The following is a 17,616-nucleotide window of genomic DNA, read 5'->3' as shown; positions in this document are numbered from 1 at the left end:
TTTATCTGATTGATTTTTACAATGTACACTTCTATTTTTATGCCAACATACAGTAATATTTTTCAGATTAATAAATGTTTGCATATGAGCAATAAGAGGATACATCCCATTTTCCATTAAGGTAATACCTATGTAAAATTGTCCTAACCTGACCCAGGCCAATGGGTAATGCAGTGCAAACACTTTCCACTAGCAAACCATTCAGCAATTTCTAAACAGCTAAAACAATGCAGTCAGCTTCACAATAAGACCAGCTTTCACACTGACAGCAGGGACAGCTCTGGAGAAGGGTGGTGCTACAACAGGCAACGTACAATAGAGATTGCACCAATAGATATATTCAGCTTTCTACGTGGTCTGCTGTTCCAGGAGAGCAGTGCACCCAGGGATTCAAGCTCAGCACACACACCTGCTGCAAATGAATTCTTCATAAGGTACACAGGTAATTGGACATCTTATTCAGTACATTGTGAATCAAATGTTATTGATTTTGCACTAGCGATTAAAAATTATTTGCAGGAATATGGAAACAAAAATGCTTAAATGAGAAATTTTATATCTGGGGAAGAACAGGTGAACAGGAATATGTATTCCAATTAGTATTCCTAATTTTTTTAGGTTATATGTCTAAGATTTTACCATATTTCCCAAAGTGAGTTGGGAGGACTCAAATCTGGACATTAACCATGACAATGTAACAAATAGCATTCAATTCCTTATAATTGTCAAATGATGAAGTTAAGAACGTTCACATTTAGTTTATATGTGTGGAAAGGTTCATCCACTGTCAACACTGTGATTGTGCACTGTAAATATATCAACCTCTCACATTAACATTGCTTACAGAGGTGAAACCATAGTTTGTATGGGATCTGTCTGCCTCAGCAAGATGAACTCACACTCCATTGAATTCGAAAAAGGGTATTTGGCTCTGCATTAGGGATGCAGGACCCCCCATAGTCCATTACATTGGATGCTTTCAGACTGTTTGATGACAGTTTATTGTAATTATTTTATGATATTTCTTTCTGTTACTAATTTTACTTTTTTTGTTTGTTTTTTTTTAGAAAAGAGGTAGCATGTGTGTGTATGTGTCTTAGATATAGCATGTTTGCTCCAGACCAAGCTTGTTATTGGGATTAAGAGGTGATGCTAAATGCTTCTCCTCTGCAGTGGTGGAATGTCACTAAGTATATTTACTCAACAGTACTTAAGTACAAATACTTAGGTACTTGTACTTTACTTGAGTGTTTTCTTTTCATGCCACTTTCTACTTCTACTCCGCTACATTTTTTACATTAATCTGTCTGATTACTTTATTAAATTAAATTTTGCACACAAAACTCATGTAGTTTATAAAATACAATGTTTTATTATAAATTGAACTGCCCAACAATATACAGGCCTACAAGTACAGCTGAACTGATTAGCCGATTAAAAACTTAGTTGATTGACAGAACTGTTTTAATCTTTTCTAGTTTCTAAAATGTGAGGATTTTTCTGCATTGAGTACTTGTACTCAACTTTAAATATTTTTTTCTGATGATACTTACATACTTTGATGATACTTAGTAGCATTTTAAATGCAGGACTTTTACTTGTAACAGAGTATTTCTACAGTGTGGTATTATGTATTACGTAGTAAAGGATCTGAATACTTCTTCCACCACTGCTCCTCTGTGTGCAGACGTCAGTGAGTGACTAGAGCCTAACCCGACAGTGCTGCAGGCTCAGGAGTACCATGCTGCCCCGCTGTGCATTCAGTGTGTGCCATGTGTTTGTGTTGGTGCTGTGTCTGTCTTCGGCTGAGGACATCGACTGGACAAAGAACGACCACAGCTCCTTCTATTATGGCACTTTTCCAGCTGGTAAACACAACTTTTCTCTTTAGTGGGATAGAGGCAGTGCATTTTAATGATTTAGTAATTGGTGGTATTATATCTTCCCATAAGAGTTGGTCATCTGGTGGTTGTTGCCAATGTTGTATTTATTAGGATTTTCATGGGGTGCCGGAAGTTCAGCCTATCAAACAGAAGGAGCCTGGGACAAAGATGGAAAAGGACTGAGCATATGGGACGTGTTCAGTCATAAGAAAGGCAAAATACAACAAAATGACACTGGGGACTCCTCTTGTGAGGGATATCACAAAGTCAAGGTGGGGTAATCAGGTGTGGTGTGTCTGAGAGATATGGAGAGACCAGAGGGGGGCGAAAGGAAATCTAAATATTTCACTTGTGTGTGTTGTACAGGATGATGTTTCTCTGATTAAGGAGCTGAAGCTTAACCACTATCGCTTCTCCATATCCTGGCCTAGACTCATCCCCACTGGCATAAAGTGTGAGTTACTGCTGTTAATTCAAGCCGTTTGCAACTGAACTGCCGTGTGTGATTTAATTTGTTAATTGCTTAAACAGAGGAATTATATACACTTTAATACCATTTGCAGCTGACCATATAAATGAAAAAGGGATACAGTACTATGATGGACTGATTGACCAGCTGCTGGAGAGCAAGATCACTCCCGTTGTAACTTTGTATCACTGGGATCTTCCACAGGTTGGTATACAAGACATCGATAATCCCAAACTTCAGCCTTTTTGCGTTACAGCACCATTTTTCTTTACAGAGTTACTGTACTCTTTGCTTTACTAGGTCTTACAGGAGAAATATGGTGGATGGCAGAATATAAGCTTGGTCAATCATTTCAATGAATTTGCTAACCTGTGCTTTGAAAGATTTGGCAACCGAGTCAAGTACTGGATGACTTTCAACAATCCCTGGGTATGTTTAAAAGAAATGATTTTCAGGTTTTACATTCACACCTACCTTGTAACATATCATTTGTTTTTATCATAGAGCTTGGATTAATATGTATCTAGCTGTTACTGAAAGCACTATTATCCCACTAATAATCTGCTAACCTGCTTTAGTCTGTAGCAGTTGAAGGCTATGAGACTGGCGAGCATGCTCCTGGACTAAGACTGAGAGGAACAGGGGCATACAGGGCTGCACATCACATAATCAAGGTAGGATAATGTATATATATATATATACATATATAATGTGCCCCTTTGCACTGAAATGTAAATTATATTCATAATAATACTAATCCTTTTCATAGGCACATGCTAAAGTTTGGCATACTTATGATACACAATGGAGGGCAAAACAAAAAGGTAAACAAGGTCAAACTCTGAAAGTAACTTAATTCAATATTTGCCTCTCAACAGTACTGTCTGTCTTAGTGTTGAGAGCTGCTGTTCACGTCTGCAGGTCTGGTTGGCATCTCTCTGTCTGGAGATTGGGGAGAGCCGGTGGATATGAGCAACCAGAAAGACATTGAAGCAGCTGAGAGATATGTCCAGTTCTACCTGGGTTGGTTTGCCACACCCATCTTTCACGGAGACTACCCTCAAGTGATGAAAGACTTCATTGGTGAGTTAAATTGTAAACAGTAATATTGGTAATTTGGGGAAATAACTAATCACTACTTGTGTGTGCAGGAAGGAAGAGTGTCCAACAGGGCCTTGGGACGTCTCGCCTGCCAACATTTTCCACCCAAGAGAAGAGCTACATCAAGGGGACCTGTGACTTCCTCGGCATCGGCCATTTCACCACCCGCTACATCACCCAAAAGAACAACCCATCAGGTCGAATCAGCAGCAGCAGCTACTTCACTGACCGTGACCTGGCGGAGCTGGTTGACCCGCGATGGCCTGACCCCGGGTCTGAGTGGCTCTATTCCGTGCCTTGGGGTTTCAGACGTCTGCTTAATTTTGTCAAGGTAACAAATGATGCGGAACAGACTTGCTGACATTTGTGCCAAAGCTGAAATGATCTTAGCACACTGCAGTCCTAGTTAAATTACATATAGGCAACTTATTGCATATTGATTTGTTCCCCATCTAGATTCAGTATGGAAACCCAATGATTTATGTTACCGAGAATGGAGTCTCTGAGAAGATGTTATGTACAGAGCTGTGTGATGACTGGAGGATACAGTATTATAAAGACTACATCAATGAGATGCTGAAAGGTGAGTGAGCTCATAAGCACCTGTGCCTTTCTTTTGTTTGGTCATTTGAAAGTCCAATCCTTTTGTGGTCAACGCACTCTCTGTTGTGTCACTCAGCTATCAAAGATGGAGTCAATGTGAAGGGCTACACCGCATGGTCCCTGCTGGACAAGTTTGAGTGGGATGAAGGCTACTCTGAGAGGTTTGGCTTGTACTATGTGGACTTCAGGAACAAAAACAAGCCTCGCTATCCCAAAGCCTCTGTTCAGTTTTACAAACGCATCATCAGCTCCAATGGATTTCCCAATCAGAGAGAGGTAAGAGACACAACGTGGTCACGACAAAGACCTGCCTCTTATCCTTTCCAGACAAACATTTCAGATATTAAACATTCCGATTAGCTGGTTCATGCTCTATTGTGTCACATATATCATTTCAGTGATGATATGCCATTGCATTGTAAACCTCGACAGGTTGAGAACTGGAAGAGGAAGGCTATTGAGACCTGTTCCTCAAGCAACCAGCTCCTAGCTGCAGGTCAGTTCGTCAAGAACAGCCCTGACCATGTTTATCAATGATCAGAGGTGAACAACTAGCTGGGGTAAACAAATAAAGATTCTGACCTAACCAATCGTTGAGCAATGCAAATGAGATCAAGAGTTATAATTTGACTTGACTATGTGTTGCTGCACCTCAGAAAACACATGAAGAAATTATTAGGTAAATTCGAATGATGGAAGTATAAAACATAATTAACAAAATCTCTAACAGAATATCTAAGATATCTTTTTTGTTTGCCCCTCCAGCTAGAAGAAAATCCAAGGAACATGCCGAAATGCCAAAGGTTTGGCCAGTGCATGATGAAGTTTAGAACTTGAGGGTATATGTCTTCCATTAATGTCAGTTTTTTTGTGATTGTGCTATTTCAAATCCGCCTAACAGAATTAAGCCTTTGCAGTTTAATGCTAAAATATGCTTCTGAAACAAGCTTGTGCTCCGTGTGTTCAACTACGCCTTCACTTATCTGATGTTTTACTAGTGTGCTTAAATGTAATTTGCAACCAAGAGCAGCCCTTTAAATTTCACAGCAGCTTTGACAAAAACTCAGTAAGCATAAAGCTTATCTGTGGACTTGTGCCCACAGGGTTTTTCACAAAGCAGAAAGTGTCTGATATATTGGAATTGAATTTAGCAAAGCAAACTTCAACATGAGGTTAAGGAACATGATTCAGCCATGCCGGTTGATGACTGGTAATAATGCAATTTCTTAAGATTTGACTTTTATCTGGCCATTGTGCAAATGCTGCTTTCTGAAATATTCCCCAGTAGCTGCATGCAGTTCTCAAAGGGTTAAAGTGTTGGTAATCAACTCTAAGTACTGTCTCTTTTTTTATTAGAGGAACAGCGGAGTACTGCTGCCAATATTCTAAGACTTATACATGGTAAGGAATCACTCATGCTCACTATAAATCAGATAAAGGATGATTAGATTTAGGGGGGGGGAAATATTAACCCTTTGAGTGCTGTGCTTGCAGCACTCCCTTCATAACCAATGTCTGAATTACATAATAATGTCAGTGAATCGTTAATGTGTGTGTGTACTTTGCAGACCCTTTGACCAGCCACATGGAGATGGTAACTGAGATCGTTGTTCCCACTGTGTGCACACTCTCTATTTTGCTCAGTGCTGTCTTCCTTATGTTCCTGCTGCGGAGGCGGAACTAGACAGTGTGCTTGTTTATACACACACACACACACACACACACACACACACACACACACACACACACACACACACACACACACACACACACACACACACACACACACACACACACACACACACACACACACACACACACACACCTTTTCTTTCATGGATCATGTGTGAAGATAAATACATTATTTGAACTGAATTTCGATGGAATTAGTGACTTCATTCAGTTGATGTGCATACAGTGTTTGCTGTAAAAACGTTGGTTAAGCCTTTTAAAAATCAATTTAGTACCAGACACTCAAACAGTGTGGATAGCCCTGCAACATGTTGGATTTTCTTATTACAATATTGTTGTGGAATTGCAAACAGCCCTTGTGATCTATTGTTTTAAGTTTTTCAGCAAAAAAAAATTTCAAAATCTTTCAACTGCTATATTGAACATTTAAATAAAATAAAATCTGCAAATGTGATAATAAAGATGCAATTAGAAAAACCATGACAGTGTCACAGAACATACATTCAAAAGGACTGAAAGTTGTTTATTCAAAAGATTTGACAAAAATACATAGTATTAGTAGTATATTAACAGAAACGTATACTATGTGATGTAGTAATTGCAGATGAGAATATCAAAAATGACAATAAACACCTCCTTTGTTGTTTAGTTGTGCTCTGCGTAAATTCATGCAAAGTTGACGAGACTACAGCACACCATGGTGGAGAAGAAGGCAGGATCCTCACTGTCCCCATTCACAGTTTCATTTGGGTAATCTAAAGACAGAACAGTTAAAAAGAAAAATGCTACCTGTAGTTTACTGGGATAATAACCACTTGCGACTATATGGCATGTACTATTTTTTAAGTGGTGCATAAAGATCACCTGTTTCAAAGATGACATGATCAACCAGTGGTCTGTCACTGAGCTGTATGGATGTCCTGACCTCACGTGGACCATGGCCACTGGACACCTCAGCCTCCCACACTACTGGCTGCTCTCTGTGGAACAAACACAAACATGAGTGATGAAACAATAGCCCCTGTTAAAACGTATCTTAACTTAAAAATGCAGGATATAGTGGGTTTGAATCACTACAGCTGTATTTGGAGGCAGGCATGCAGGCACTTGTGATCACATTAGAAAAACTATGTGGAAACGAGTTTTTCAAAACACTACGCACAACAAACCTCATGAACACATCTGAATAAAGCTGACTTGCTTCTGTCGAATGACTTAAGCAAGTTTTTAAATGTCATACTTGATGCACGGTACAAATGATCCCAGCTACCTTTCTCCTATCTTCCGGTTTCACTTTGGTGGGTGAATTAAATTACTAGTTTGTGTTAAAACAAGGATGAAAAAGACAATCATCTCAGTTTTATTCACAATTTTCTTTGGATGTAATGAAGCAGTTGGTGTGCAAAGGGTTGTATTCCTTACTTCTGGTAGAAATGGCTGATCAGCGCTGGTTTGATTTGCAGTTTGAATTCATGCTCCTCATTATAAGGGAATGTTTTGTAGTGCTGCAAACACGATCTATGGAGAAAATAAATTGTCTACTTTAATGTCATCTTCAGGAAAGTACACTTTGCACACTCATACGTCACTGGGAAAAAAGGCCTATTGATTTACTGTGTGAGAAGGAAGAGCCGGTCGTAGGGCAAACCCAGGAAAGTTCTGCAGGTCACTATTATTTCCAGCAGATGGTGCAGTTTTCTGAGTCGGATCACTTGCTCCTGCAGATCAACCTCTGTGCTTAGGTAATAACACTACAGAGGAAAATATTCAAACTTAGAATATGTTGTTAGCAGCCATTTGAAAATAGTTGTCAGTAAATAGTCTTAAGCTTACCAAGTGGTTAAGAGTTGTCAATTCTTCACCTGAGAAATAAATGCACAGTTGCAAATAGAATTGAAAAGCAAAGTGTGTGCTTAATGATTCATATGCACTGAGGTTAAATATTACTGTAAAACTTTGAATCACATGTAAAAGGACATAAAGAGCTTCACAGCAGGTAAGTAAAAGGTTACCAATGAGGTAGTTAATGTAATCCTTTCTCATCTTGTCCAGACCCATCTCTAGCAGCATGTGGACAGGGGTGACACCTGTGAGAGACACATGATCGATCTGCTGGTGGTAAGACTGCAGGATGAGCTTACTGAGTGAGCTGCTGCTGTCTCTGTGAATCTGGAGGAAAATAAACAAAACTTTACCCACAACAACCTTCAACCTTTTCTCAGTGATAAACCGTTTTCAGAAGCTGCATCGTTTCATACCCAGGGTTTGATGTCACCATATCTTAGAGCTTCCGTGACCATTTTCAGGCAGTCTCGAATGTCTTGATATGAAGTTACACCTGTACATGAAAAACAAAATGTCCTTAAAGGGGAACTACGCCCATTTTCAAAATGTATACATGTTGTTCCTATGGTCTAAGACAGTCCTTCATATAAGTTAACATGAACAACTCTCTCCCAAATCCCAAAACTAGAGTGCTAAAACTCAAATTTGTGATGTCATCAAGTATAGTCTGTAACTTTCCATAAACAATGATTCAGAAAAGATGTTATAGATGACACAAAGAGCACCCAGGGGAATGTTCTCAGTATATGGGAACATTTTCTGTTTCAGAACTGAGAACACTTCATAAGAATAAAGATCATTTGTGTATAAAAAAAGAAAACAAACATTCTGTGGGTCCACAAAATCAGTCTCCCATTCATTGTCTATGTAACATCACGAGTTTAAAACTAAGTCGACTGGTTTCTTGCTTCAAGAGGAAGTAGCTCATGTTCACAATTGATTGAACTTTTCAAAGCCATGGAAATTGGACATATTGTAATTCTTAATTCAGGTGGTGTTCCCCTCTAATAGAGGAATTAACTCACTCTTTCTCATCCGAACCCACAGCTGCTCCACAAAATCCAAATCGCCTCGTTCCAAGAAAGAGTTGAAAATGGGAGTGTCCGTCTCAGTCTTCGTCTTTGTGGGCTTTAAGAAAAGATAAAGAAGCAAGAAAGCTACCAAGTTTATTCTGAAATGAATGAATTTGTGCAAAGCCCCTTGATTTTTAACACTATCATACCTCAGTTGTTTTTGGAGCCTGGTCCTGTAGTGTCTTTGCAGTGCCCTGAAGCTCTGAAAGAAGCATTCAGAAAAGAAAATAATCTTCTTCTTCTAAACGATCAGCAATAAATCATAATCAAGGTGCATTGATTTAACAAATCAGACCTTCTAGGAAGGCCTTGGTCAGATTTACAGCTGACGTGCTTTCCAAAGGCTCCATCCATTCAGTCTCACCAGTTCTCAAACCATCAGCGAGAGTCTGAAAAAACAGAAATCTGATCTATTTAGTTGTCTATTTGTGTATTATAACTCATGGCCATTCATCTCAGATTACTGTGGAACCCAAACCTGAAGAAACTCTAGCTCCCTGTACATCTCATACATTGGGCTCCTCATGTCCCCGCTGGAAACTTTGATATTCTGCATGTGAACAAAGATTTAAAATAAAGGCAAGTACACAAAATGTACCACTTTATTCTGTATTTTAAATGGTATAGCAAAATTAAAAGTTGACTTTATAAATATAAAAAGTAAGTATATATGGTAGAGAAAGACTATGTTTGGAGTGTGAATTACGGGTGCTTACCAGTGTTGCTGTAGAGGACAGCGGTGGGGTCTCGAGGATACTCTCCACATGGCTCCATTTAAAATCCACCGTAACACTACTTTGTGACTCAATCAAGGTGTTTTCAACAACAGTGGAGCCAAACAAATTGAACCTGGCACTGCCTTTAATCGCCATCTGGAAGCATTGACATAAAGAAAGTGAATGAACATACATTCACACTGTCTTGCAAGAAAGGATGCACACTCACTTACCGAGGATGAGGGTTGCCTTTTCTTGTGCTCTTGTTTAAGCTCGTCCAAGGTAATTAGAGATTTTTTGCCCACAGTTGAGCCTAACAAAATTTAAGTTGGAATAAAACAAATGCCAGTAAGAAACATGAAAATCATACAGGAGTTACTTAAAAACAAATATTCACTATACTGACAATGTTTCAAGGATGGGTTATTAGAGGTACTGTACGGAGCATTTGAGCTATACCTTTGCAGGTAACGGAGTATAATTTGACTCCAGACACTTTATGGCCCGTGCAGACGGTTTCAGCTCCAAACCAGGTTGTTCTAGCTGGATCAGACATGTCACATCGCACCCACAGAGGGTGTAAGGCAGGGTTGTTGTCCACACCTGACACATTAGCATTTTGAGATAATGTGTACCAAGACAGCAACTGCCTATACAAAAAAAAGATAGAAAAACAACATTTAGATTGTCATTATCAACAGTGTATTAGATACACAGGTTATACAATTCTACTTGCTTCATTTGGATGAAGTCTAAAACTTCTTTACATTGGTCACCTTGCTTTCATTATCGTGAGTGGCTGTGGTCCCAGTTCTCTCTGGAGAGCATTGTCATCAGCATCATCATCAGTGCAGTTTGATGTTTCACTCATTTGTTGATCATCAGGTTCATTTATTTTTGGAACCTTGTGAAATCAAGAAATAATAAACATGGTCCAATGGTGAACATTAGAGAGGGGTTTAAAAAAGATTATATGAAAAAAGGGTATCTGAAGGTGTCTTGAGTTATATCCCTTGCTTTTACAATGGTGCATGGTTGTAGTACACAATTTAGGCAATTGCACTGAAATTCAGGGCTAGTGGAGTGATTCCTATTTTCGCTATTGAACTCAATGTGCACCATCCCATGCCAACATTAGCATGTCAAAAAAGCCTAAGCAACTGGTGATGTATCAGAAGACGATACCCTGACACAAGACTGTGTTCATGTTTTCATTTAGTTAAATTACCATATTATATAGTAATATTTGTCTAGGGCTTGCAGATGGATATATTTAGTGAGTCACAGCATCGATTGACATTATACTCACAGCTTTTTCACAGATAAAGACTGGCTGGTTGCCACAGTACATATTCAGCACAGGGATTCTGTCTCCATTCATTTTCAACATTTGGATGTCCCCCTGAAACCCCAACAGATACTGTATAAACACCATTAACATTATTGTTTATAACATAGCATACACCAAATTACGAAAGATTTTAACGAAAGATGAAACTACCTCATATATACATGGCTTGTTGCTTTCTTCATCTTGAAGAGACCTTCAATCACACGACACATAACACACACAATGAACCTTACTTCAAGATACGTATTTAGTGGTTATTGAAGCAATCAAAACGTGAACATAAGGCTGACTACTCAGTTACTGCCTAGCGTTCATTTGACGATAGCGGAAAACAGCTAGCTAAACAATTAACGTTAGTAACGTTACGCATCCAAAAGTAAACTCACCGAAGAATGTTGTAAAACTCCTTAGCACTGGATATCACCTTTGATCCCATTGCAAAAATATATGACAGATCACCTGATGTTACAGAGCGAATAACATGGGATAAAATACAAAAGAAGTAAATAGCTAGAGTTTAACGGACTGCTGTGGTGAAGTTTTGGCTGCTAACGTACTGTTGATATTTTGACAGTCGCGCGCGCACTCTGGCGGTGACGTCACGAGGTCACAGGTCATCAGTTTTTCATGTTTATAAATTTACATATAAAAAAAATCAATGAATTAAGTCAGCAAAGTGTATATATAATATCAACACATAAACTGGAAAATATAAACACATTAAATGATATTGTATTAAAAAAAAATGTTACTAAGAAAATAGTTCGGCCTTTGCGTTTATCATGCGCCAACATGGCGTAAAGAAATAGTCCCAGCTGAAGCAACTAACTTTAAGGTTTTTTTTATTTAGCCATGAGAATATAATTAAACATGCTAATGCAATTGTTTGTTGCATTCATACACATTTTACCATGTGTGTTTTCTTGCGGTAAGCAAAACAATTTGCAGAAGAAACTGAGGAAAAAAAACTCTGTCGGCGGAAGTGATATTCGTCGAGGCGGAGGCATAAAGCATTTAGGGTGACGTACTAACTTCCTTTTTTACTGTGGCCGCCATACCGTAAGGAGTGTGGTTCCCGGCGAGCCGAAAAATAATTACCGAAAATGGTGAGAAGTTACACTCAGATCGTTATTATCACCCTATATAATATGTAGGGTATATCTCGCTGTGTGTACTTATCAAATAAGTCTGTGTTCTTTGTCGGTGAAAAGCTTAAATTCAGATTCTAAAGAGCAGTGAGTTGGAATGCTCCCGGCTAGCGAAGCTAACACGAGGAGCCATTTTGGACGAACAGCTTCTTTAGCTAGCTAACGTTACACGTGTGGTTGTCGCCTCAGAGGTAGATCTGTATCAAGCAGCTACCAGACATCGCTTAATTCAATTACATCTATGTTTTTCCTGTTGTAGATACTATTCGGTGCTTTTGAGTGCATTTATGCTCTTAACAGCGTGAACACCGTCAATTATGCTTGAACAATGTACGTTAAGACTAACGTTAGTTTGCTAAATCCAGTTAGCATACTGGAGCTAACTGTCAAGCTAGGGCCAACAACCGCAGATTTCCTCGGTCAGTTGGTCTAATACGCAATGTTAATGTGCAGTCCCCGCTGCTCTTAAGTGCGAGGTGCATTTGATTTGACATAACATTACCAGTTACACCGAGTTGCATCACACTGGTTTTAGAGTAACCTTTACATTTAAGTCACATGCTAGGAAATGCGATGGCTTGTTCTAAGGACACGTTATTTTAAATATACGTTAAAAAGCCACTGCCTCATATACAGTATGCATTACTTTATCAAATTCAACTATATATATTAACTCTTTACCTGTACGTGTTTTTGTTCCTAGGCCTGCGCCCGACCCCTGATCTCGGTTTATTCCGAGAAAGGAGAATCTTCAGGCAAGAATGTCGTCATGCCTGCTGTGTTCAAAGCTCCAATTCGCCCTGATGTGGTGAATTTTGTGCACACCAACATGCGCAAGAACAGTCGCCAGCCATATGCAGTCAGTGAACTGGCAGGTAAGTCTGTCTTGAACTGGCATGTTGACAAAGATGTGCCATCATAGTTTAAAAATTTAAAGTTGGCGACTGAGCTCATGCATTCTCAAACATTGGTTGTTTATTTCAGGCCACCAGACCAGTGCAGAGTCCTGGGGTACAGGAAGAGCTGTAGCCCGTATCCCTCGTGTGAGAGGTGGTGGTACTCACCGCTCTGGCCAGGGTGCCTTTGGAAATGTATCCTTGTGACCAAAATTGAAGCTTTACGTTTTTTTTCCTCTCCCATGTTTCTAACAAAAGACTTGCAGTGATGGTGTAATTTGCGACTGACTCTGTGACCAGTGACAGAATGCCTGCTGTCATATGCTGGCACAGATGGCTGACGAACATTGAGTCTGAGCAGGTATTGGGTAATTCATTCAAATGTTGCTTTGGTTGTTGTCAAACCTTGACTTTGGTCTAGATGTGTCGTGGAGGTCGCATGTTTGCCCCCACCAAAACCTGGCGTCGCTGGCACCGCAGGATCAACACAACCCAGAAGCGCTATGCCATCTGCTCTGCCGTGGCTGCCTCTGCCATTCCTGCGCTTGTGATGTCAAAAGGTAAGCTCTAAAAGAATATTTGCGGGGACCAAAATGAGTAACCTTTAAAAAAAAATAATGGAATGTTCAAAAATTTAAAGAACATTTGTCTTGCCATGATGGTGTAATTTGCGTCTGAGCCTGTGATCAGTGACAGTTGCCTGCTGTCTCTAAGCTGTCACAAGGTATTGATGATTGTTAAATTCTGAGCAAGCTCCGGCAGCACTGTAGTCTGACAGTCAGAAGACGTTTGTGTGGATATCTTTTGGTGACGTGAATATCTTGTTAGGACACCGAATTGAGGAAATCCCTGAGGTCCCACTGGTAGTTGAAGACAAAGTTGAGGGCTACAAGAAGACCAAGGAGGCAGTGCTCCTGCTAAAGAAGCTTAAAGCCTGGAATGACATCAAGAAGGTAATCTAAACTTTTCACATTTTCTCTATTGGGTTGACTCTGCACTTTGGGAACACATGATTTGAAATGGAACGATCATGTTAAAGTGCTGAGAAATCATGCTCTTTTTATACATGGTCCCTCAATTTACAAGTATAAAAGTACAGATGGAAAAACTAACACGGCTGCAGCACACGCTGAGTAACGCACAATGATGCCTAGCATCTGTAAAGTGATTCATATGTATAGCAATGTAGCAGTAAGACCCCAGACTGAACTTGTTAAATACAGTAGGATTAAATGATAACGTTCCGCTGCCTGTGATAACTGCTTCGGTTCAGTATATTGGGCATTACTACGTTTATTTCTTTTAATGGTTTATTGGACTAATAAACTTGTTTTATTCTCAGGTCTACTCCTCTCAGCGTATGCGTGCTGGCAAGGGTAAGATGAGGAATCGCAGACGGATCCAACGCAGAGGACCATGCATCATCTACAACCAAGACGCCGGTGTCACCAAAGCCTTCAGAAATATCCCAGGTGTGTCATCTTTTTTTAATGTGTAATTCATTGAGTTATGTAAATGGACTAAAGAACATTATCTAATAGTCTTTATTTAATACCTAATCTATACTACCGGTCAAAAGTTTGGGTTACTTAGAAATTTCCATTACAGACAGAATACCAGCTGAGATCAGTTGCATTTTTTTAATCAGGGCAGCAGTTTTCAGATTACATTATGTGCTTACATAATTGCAAAAGGTTCTTGACTGTTGTAGACAGAAGTGGCTGATCTTTAATGCAATATCTACATTGCCCATTATCAGCAACCATTCATCCAATGTTCCAAAGGCACATTCTGTTTACTAATCTGATAATTTTAAAAGGCTAACTGAGAAAACAATGGAGAACCCTTTTGCAATTATGTAAGCACATAATGTAATCTGAAAACTGCTGCCCTGATTAAAAAAAGGCTGGTATCAGATGGTACTCTGTCTATAATGGAGTGGAATAGAAATTTCTAAGTGATGTGAAACTTTTGACCGGTAGTGTATATCACATGCAGGGGGCATTACAAACTTTAATGGCAGTAACATTGTGCGGTCCTTTAGTTTTGTAATCTTGTGGCATCAGTGGTTATCATTTATCAGTAAAAAAAAAAGCAAGCAACAAGAATTCAATGAGTGTTAAATTATTGTTGTATTATGAAGGCATCACTCTGCAGAACGTGAACAAACTGAACCTCCTGAGGCTTGCCCCTGGTGGTCACGTCGGACGCTTCTGCATCTGGACTGAGAGTGCTTTCCGCAAGCTGGACGAGCTGTACGGCACCTGGCGTAAACCTGCTTCTCTGAAGATCGGCTACAAGTGAGTAATTGAGGAATCGCACTGTAGCGCAAGTTAAAACTGTTGATCACATCAGTGATGAGCTTCCACTTCATGGTCCGTGTTTTTGAAACTGTGATATTAAAAGAAGTTCTGAGTTTGAGCATTTAAAGACTAGTCAGTTTACCATTTTCATATTTCCAACACTGGGGATTAAATTTGTAATGCCTTATTCATTCCAGCCTGCCCATGCACAAGATGACCAACACAGACCTGAGCAGGATTCTGAAGAGTGAGGAGATCCAGAAAGCACTTCGTACACCTACGTAAGCACTGCTCATTTCAAGTTCTTGAAATGTATTTTAGCTCGTCTACTATGATGATGTTCCCACTTCAGGTCCGTGTTTCTGAACCCTGATTATATGGAAGTCCTGAGCGACGCATAGTTATTACTGACTTGTAATGTAACAGAAATTCACGTGATTAAGACTGGGTTATATTGTCATTACAGCAAGACCATCAACCGCAGAGTACTGAAGAAGAATCCTCTGAAGAACTTGAGGATAATGCTTAAACTGAACCCTTACGCCAAGACTGCAAGACGTCTTGCCATCCTCAAGCATGACCCTGCGGTAAGAACCTAAACAATCCAAGTTGGAAGAAAAACTTGTAGACTTTAATTGATTGTGACTTTGAGTCTATTTTGTTCTCTCCATAGATCAAGGCCAAGATGCTGAAGCCCAAGAAGAAGCCTGGAAAGAAGGGAGCACCTGCCAAACCCAAGGCATAAAACTCTATACTTGCAGACAAGAGTTTAGAAATAAATAAATCATTTGTTTCAAATATAAGAGTCAGACCCGTCATTCAAAATTGATTCACAAGACTATTTATTTCACATAAGCTAACGAAGACTTGTGTTGGTGCTGTAAGGACACAAGGCAAAGAGGAATATCAAGCACACAGGTTAAGCAGCATTTGTCATGATTAAATAATTTGATTAGAAAAAGATGGCTTTTCAGACAGGCCTACAATGTAGCCCAAGACTTGTTCAATACAGTTCATTTCACATGGCATGTAGGTTTGTACATGAGTGATTGCAGAACTTTGAAACCCATTTAGTACTCTGTCTAAACATACATTTTACCCATAATACAAATCCAGTCATCGGAGGAGCTTGGGATATGGGGTTCGACACAACAGGCCTCGCATGCTGTACCATGGGTGGGTTTCACAGGCTTGAGTCCAATGGTACTGCACAACCAGCCAGCAAGTCAACATTCTCTGCCTGAGACTGTTAAAATGTAGCTAAAGGAAAGGTTTGTACAATGAAAAAATGTGTGCATGCTGGTAAGATCAGGCATCACAGACGGAGCTAATGCAGAGGACCATTCATCTACAACCAAGACGCCGGTGTCACCAAAGCCTTCAGAAATATCCCAGGTGTGTCATTTGTTTAAATGTATAATTCATTACTGTGTTGGGTAACTGGATATCCTAACATTCTTATTACCAAACCATGTATAGTTCATATGCAGTGGGTATTACAAACTTAAATGACATGGACACTGCTATCCTTTTAGGATAACTTTTGAGTGTTAAATTATTGTTGTATTATGAAGGCATCACTCTGCAGAACGTGAACAAACTGAACCTCCTGAGGCTTGCCCCTGGTGGTCACGTCGGACGCTTCTGCATCTGGACTGAGAGTGCTTTCCGCAAGCTGGACGAGCTGTACGGCACCTGGCGTAAACCTGCTTCTCTGAAGATCGGCTACAAGTGAGTAATTGAGGAATCGCACTGTAGCGCAAGTTAAAACTGTTGATCACATCAGTGATGAGCTTCCACTTCATGGTCCGTGTTTTTGAAACTTTGTGATATTAAAAGAAGTTCTGAGTTTGAGCATTTAAAGACTAGTCAGTTTACCATTTTCATATTTCCAACACTGGGGATTAAATTTGTAATGCCTTATTCATTCCAGCCTGCCCATGCACAAGATGACCAACACAGACCTGAGCAGGATTCTGAAGAGTGAGGAGATCCAGAAAGCACTTCGTACACCTACGTAAGCACTGCTCATTTCAAGTTCTTGAAATGTATTTTAGCTCGTCTACTATGATGATGTTCCCACTTCAGGTCCGTGTTTCTGAACCCTGATTATATGGAAGTCCTGAGTGACTCAAAGTTATTACTGATTTGTAATTTAACAGAAATTCATGTGATTAAGACTGGGTTATATTGTCATTACAGCAAGACCATCAACCGCAGAGTACTGAAGAAGAATCCTCTGAAGAACTTGAGGATAATGCTTAAACTGAACCCTTACGCCAAGACTGCAAGACGTCTTGCCATCCTCAAGCATGACCCTGTGGTAAGAACCTAAACAATCCAAGTTGGAAGAAAAACTTGTAGACTTTAATTGTTTGGGACTTTGAAATCTTTTTTGTTCTCTCCATAGATCAGATGCTGAAGCCCAAGAAGAAGCCTGGAAAGAAGGGAGCACCTGCCAAACCCAAGGCATAAAACTCTATACTTGCAGACGAGAGTTTAGAAATAAATAAATCATTTGTTTCAAATAGAGTCA

The 17,616-nt window shown here is 39.7% G+C and overlaps 4 protein-coding genes and 6 non-coding genes across 10 annotated transcripts; 9 read left to right on the top strand and 1 right to left on the bottom strand.

Moving 5' to 3' along the window:
- The first annotated feature begins 1,978 nt into the window (after nt 1-1,978).
- On the top strand, nt 1,979-5,836 carry lctlb (lactase-like b). The gene is made up of 12 exons (XM_078257069.1): nt 1,979-2,155; nt 2,250-2,337; nt 2,447-2,556; nt 2,653-2,781; nt 2,931-3,026; nt 3,122-3,176; nt 3,274-3,435; nt 3,504-3,784; nt 3,910-4,036; nt 4,133-4,332; nt 4,489-4,552; nt 5,625-5,836. Exons 1-12 carry the CDS (start codon nt 1,979-1,981, stop codon nt 5,738-5,740), a joined length of 1,605 nt encoding a protein of 534 aa, XP_078113195.1. The 3' UTR covers nt 5,741-5,836.
- Nucleotides 5,837-6,246: 410 nt separating this feature from the next.
- Nucleotides 6,247-11,309, bottom strand: zwilch (zwilch kinetochore protein). The gene is made up of 18 exons (XM_078257066.1): nt 11,120-11,309; nt 10,884-10,926; nt 10,692-10,784; nt 10,159-10,286; nt 9,842-10,032; nt 9,616-9,695; nt 9,383-9,538; nt 9,145-9,216; nt 8,962-9,055; nt 8,816-8,868; nt 8,619-8,721; nt 8,007-8,086; nt 7,761-7,917; nt 7,582-7,610; nt 7,363-7,499; nt 7,171-7,266; nt 6,613-6,728; nt 6,247-6,503 (listed from the first exon to the last, which is right to left on the bottom strand). Exons 1-18 carry the CDS (start codon nt 11,167-11,169, stop codon nt 6,415-6,417), a joined length of 1,767 nt encoding a protein of 588 aa, XP_078113192.1. The 5' UTR covers nt 11,170-11,309; the 3' UTR covers nt 6,247-6,414.
- A 422-nt stretch (nt 11,310-11,731) lies between these two features.
- Nucleotides 11,732-15,883, top strand: LOC144522182 (large ribosomal subunit protein uL4B-like). The gene is made up of 10 exons (XM_078257065.1): nt 11,732-11,839; nt 12,585-12,756; nt 12,866-12,972; nt 13,199-13,337; nt 13,606-13,730; nt 14,120-14,249; nt 14,921-15,077; nt 15,278-15,361; nt 15,547-15,667; nt 15,754-15,883. Exons 1-10 carry the CDS (start codon nt 11,837-11,839, stop codon nt 15,823-15,825), a joined length of 1,110 nt encoding a protein of 369 aa, XP_078113191.1. The 5' UTR covers nt 11,732-11,836; the 3' UTR covers nt 15,826-15,883.
- LOC144522789 (small nucleolar RNA SNORD16) lies at nt 13,039-13,137 on the top strand. Its single transcript, XR_013502444.1, has one exon. It is a non-coding gene; the product is annotated as a small nucleolar RNA SNORD16 (small nucleolar RNA).
- LOC144522788 (small nucleolar RNA SNORD16) lies at nt 13,429-13,528 on the top strand. The gene has a single exon (XR_013502443.1). It is a non-coding gene; the product is annotated as a small nucleolar RNA SNORD16 (small nucleolar RNA).
- LOC144522785 (small nucleolar RNA SNORD18) lies at nt 15,127-15,196 on the top strand. The gene has a single exon (XR_013502440.1). It is a non-coding gene; the product is annotated as a small nucleolar RNA SNORD18 (small nucleolar RNA).
- Nucleotides 15,407-15,474, top strand: LOC144522787 (small nucleolar RNA SNORD18). The gene has a single exon (XR_013502442.1). It is a non-coding gene; the product is annotated as a small nucleolar RNA SNORD18 (small nucleolar RNA).
- A 333-nt stretch (nt 15,884-16,216) lies between the features above and the next one.
- On the top strand, nt 16,217-17,608 carry LOC144521673 (large ribosomal subunit protein uL4-like). The gene is made up of 5 exons (XM_078256227.1): nt 16,217-16,221; nt 16,417-16,475; nt 16,655-16,811; nt 17,014-17,097; nt 17,283-17,608. The coding sequence occupies exons 1-5, from the start codon at nt 16,217-16,219 to the stop codon at nt 17,413-17,415; spliced, it is 438 nt and encodes a 145-aa protein (XP_078112353.1). The 3' UTR covers nt 17,416-17,608.
- On the top strand, nt 16,861-16,932 carry LOC144522784 (small nucleolar RNA SNORD18). Its single transcript, XR_013502439.1, has one exon. It is a non-coding gene; the product is annotated as a small nucleolar RNA SNORD18 (small nucleolar RNA).
- LOC144522786 (small nucleolar RNA SNORD18) lies at nt 17,143-17,210 on the top strand. The gene has a single exon (XR_013502441.1). It is a non-coding gene; the product is annotated as a small nucleolar RNA SNORD18 (small nucleolar RNA).
- Nucleotides 17,609-17,616: the final 8 nt, after the last annotated feature.

This window comes from Sander vitreus, chromosome 8 (genome assembly GCF_031162955.1).
Source record: "Sander vitreus isolate 19-12246 chromosome 8, sanVit1, whole genome shotgun sequence".
NCBI lineage: Eukaryota > Metazoa > Chordata > Actinopteri > Perciformes > Percidae > Sander > Sander vitreus.
The sequence above is the reverse complement of the archived record's forward strand: the minus strand, read 5'-3'. Positions and strand labels throughout refer to the sequence as shown.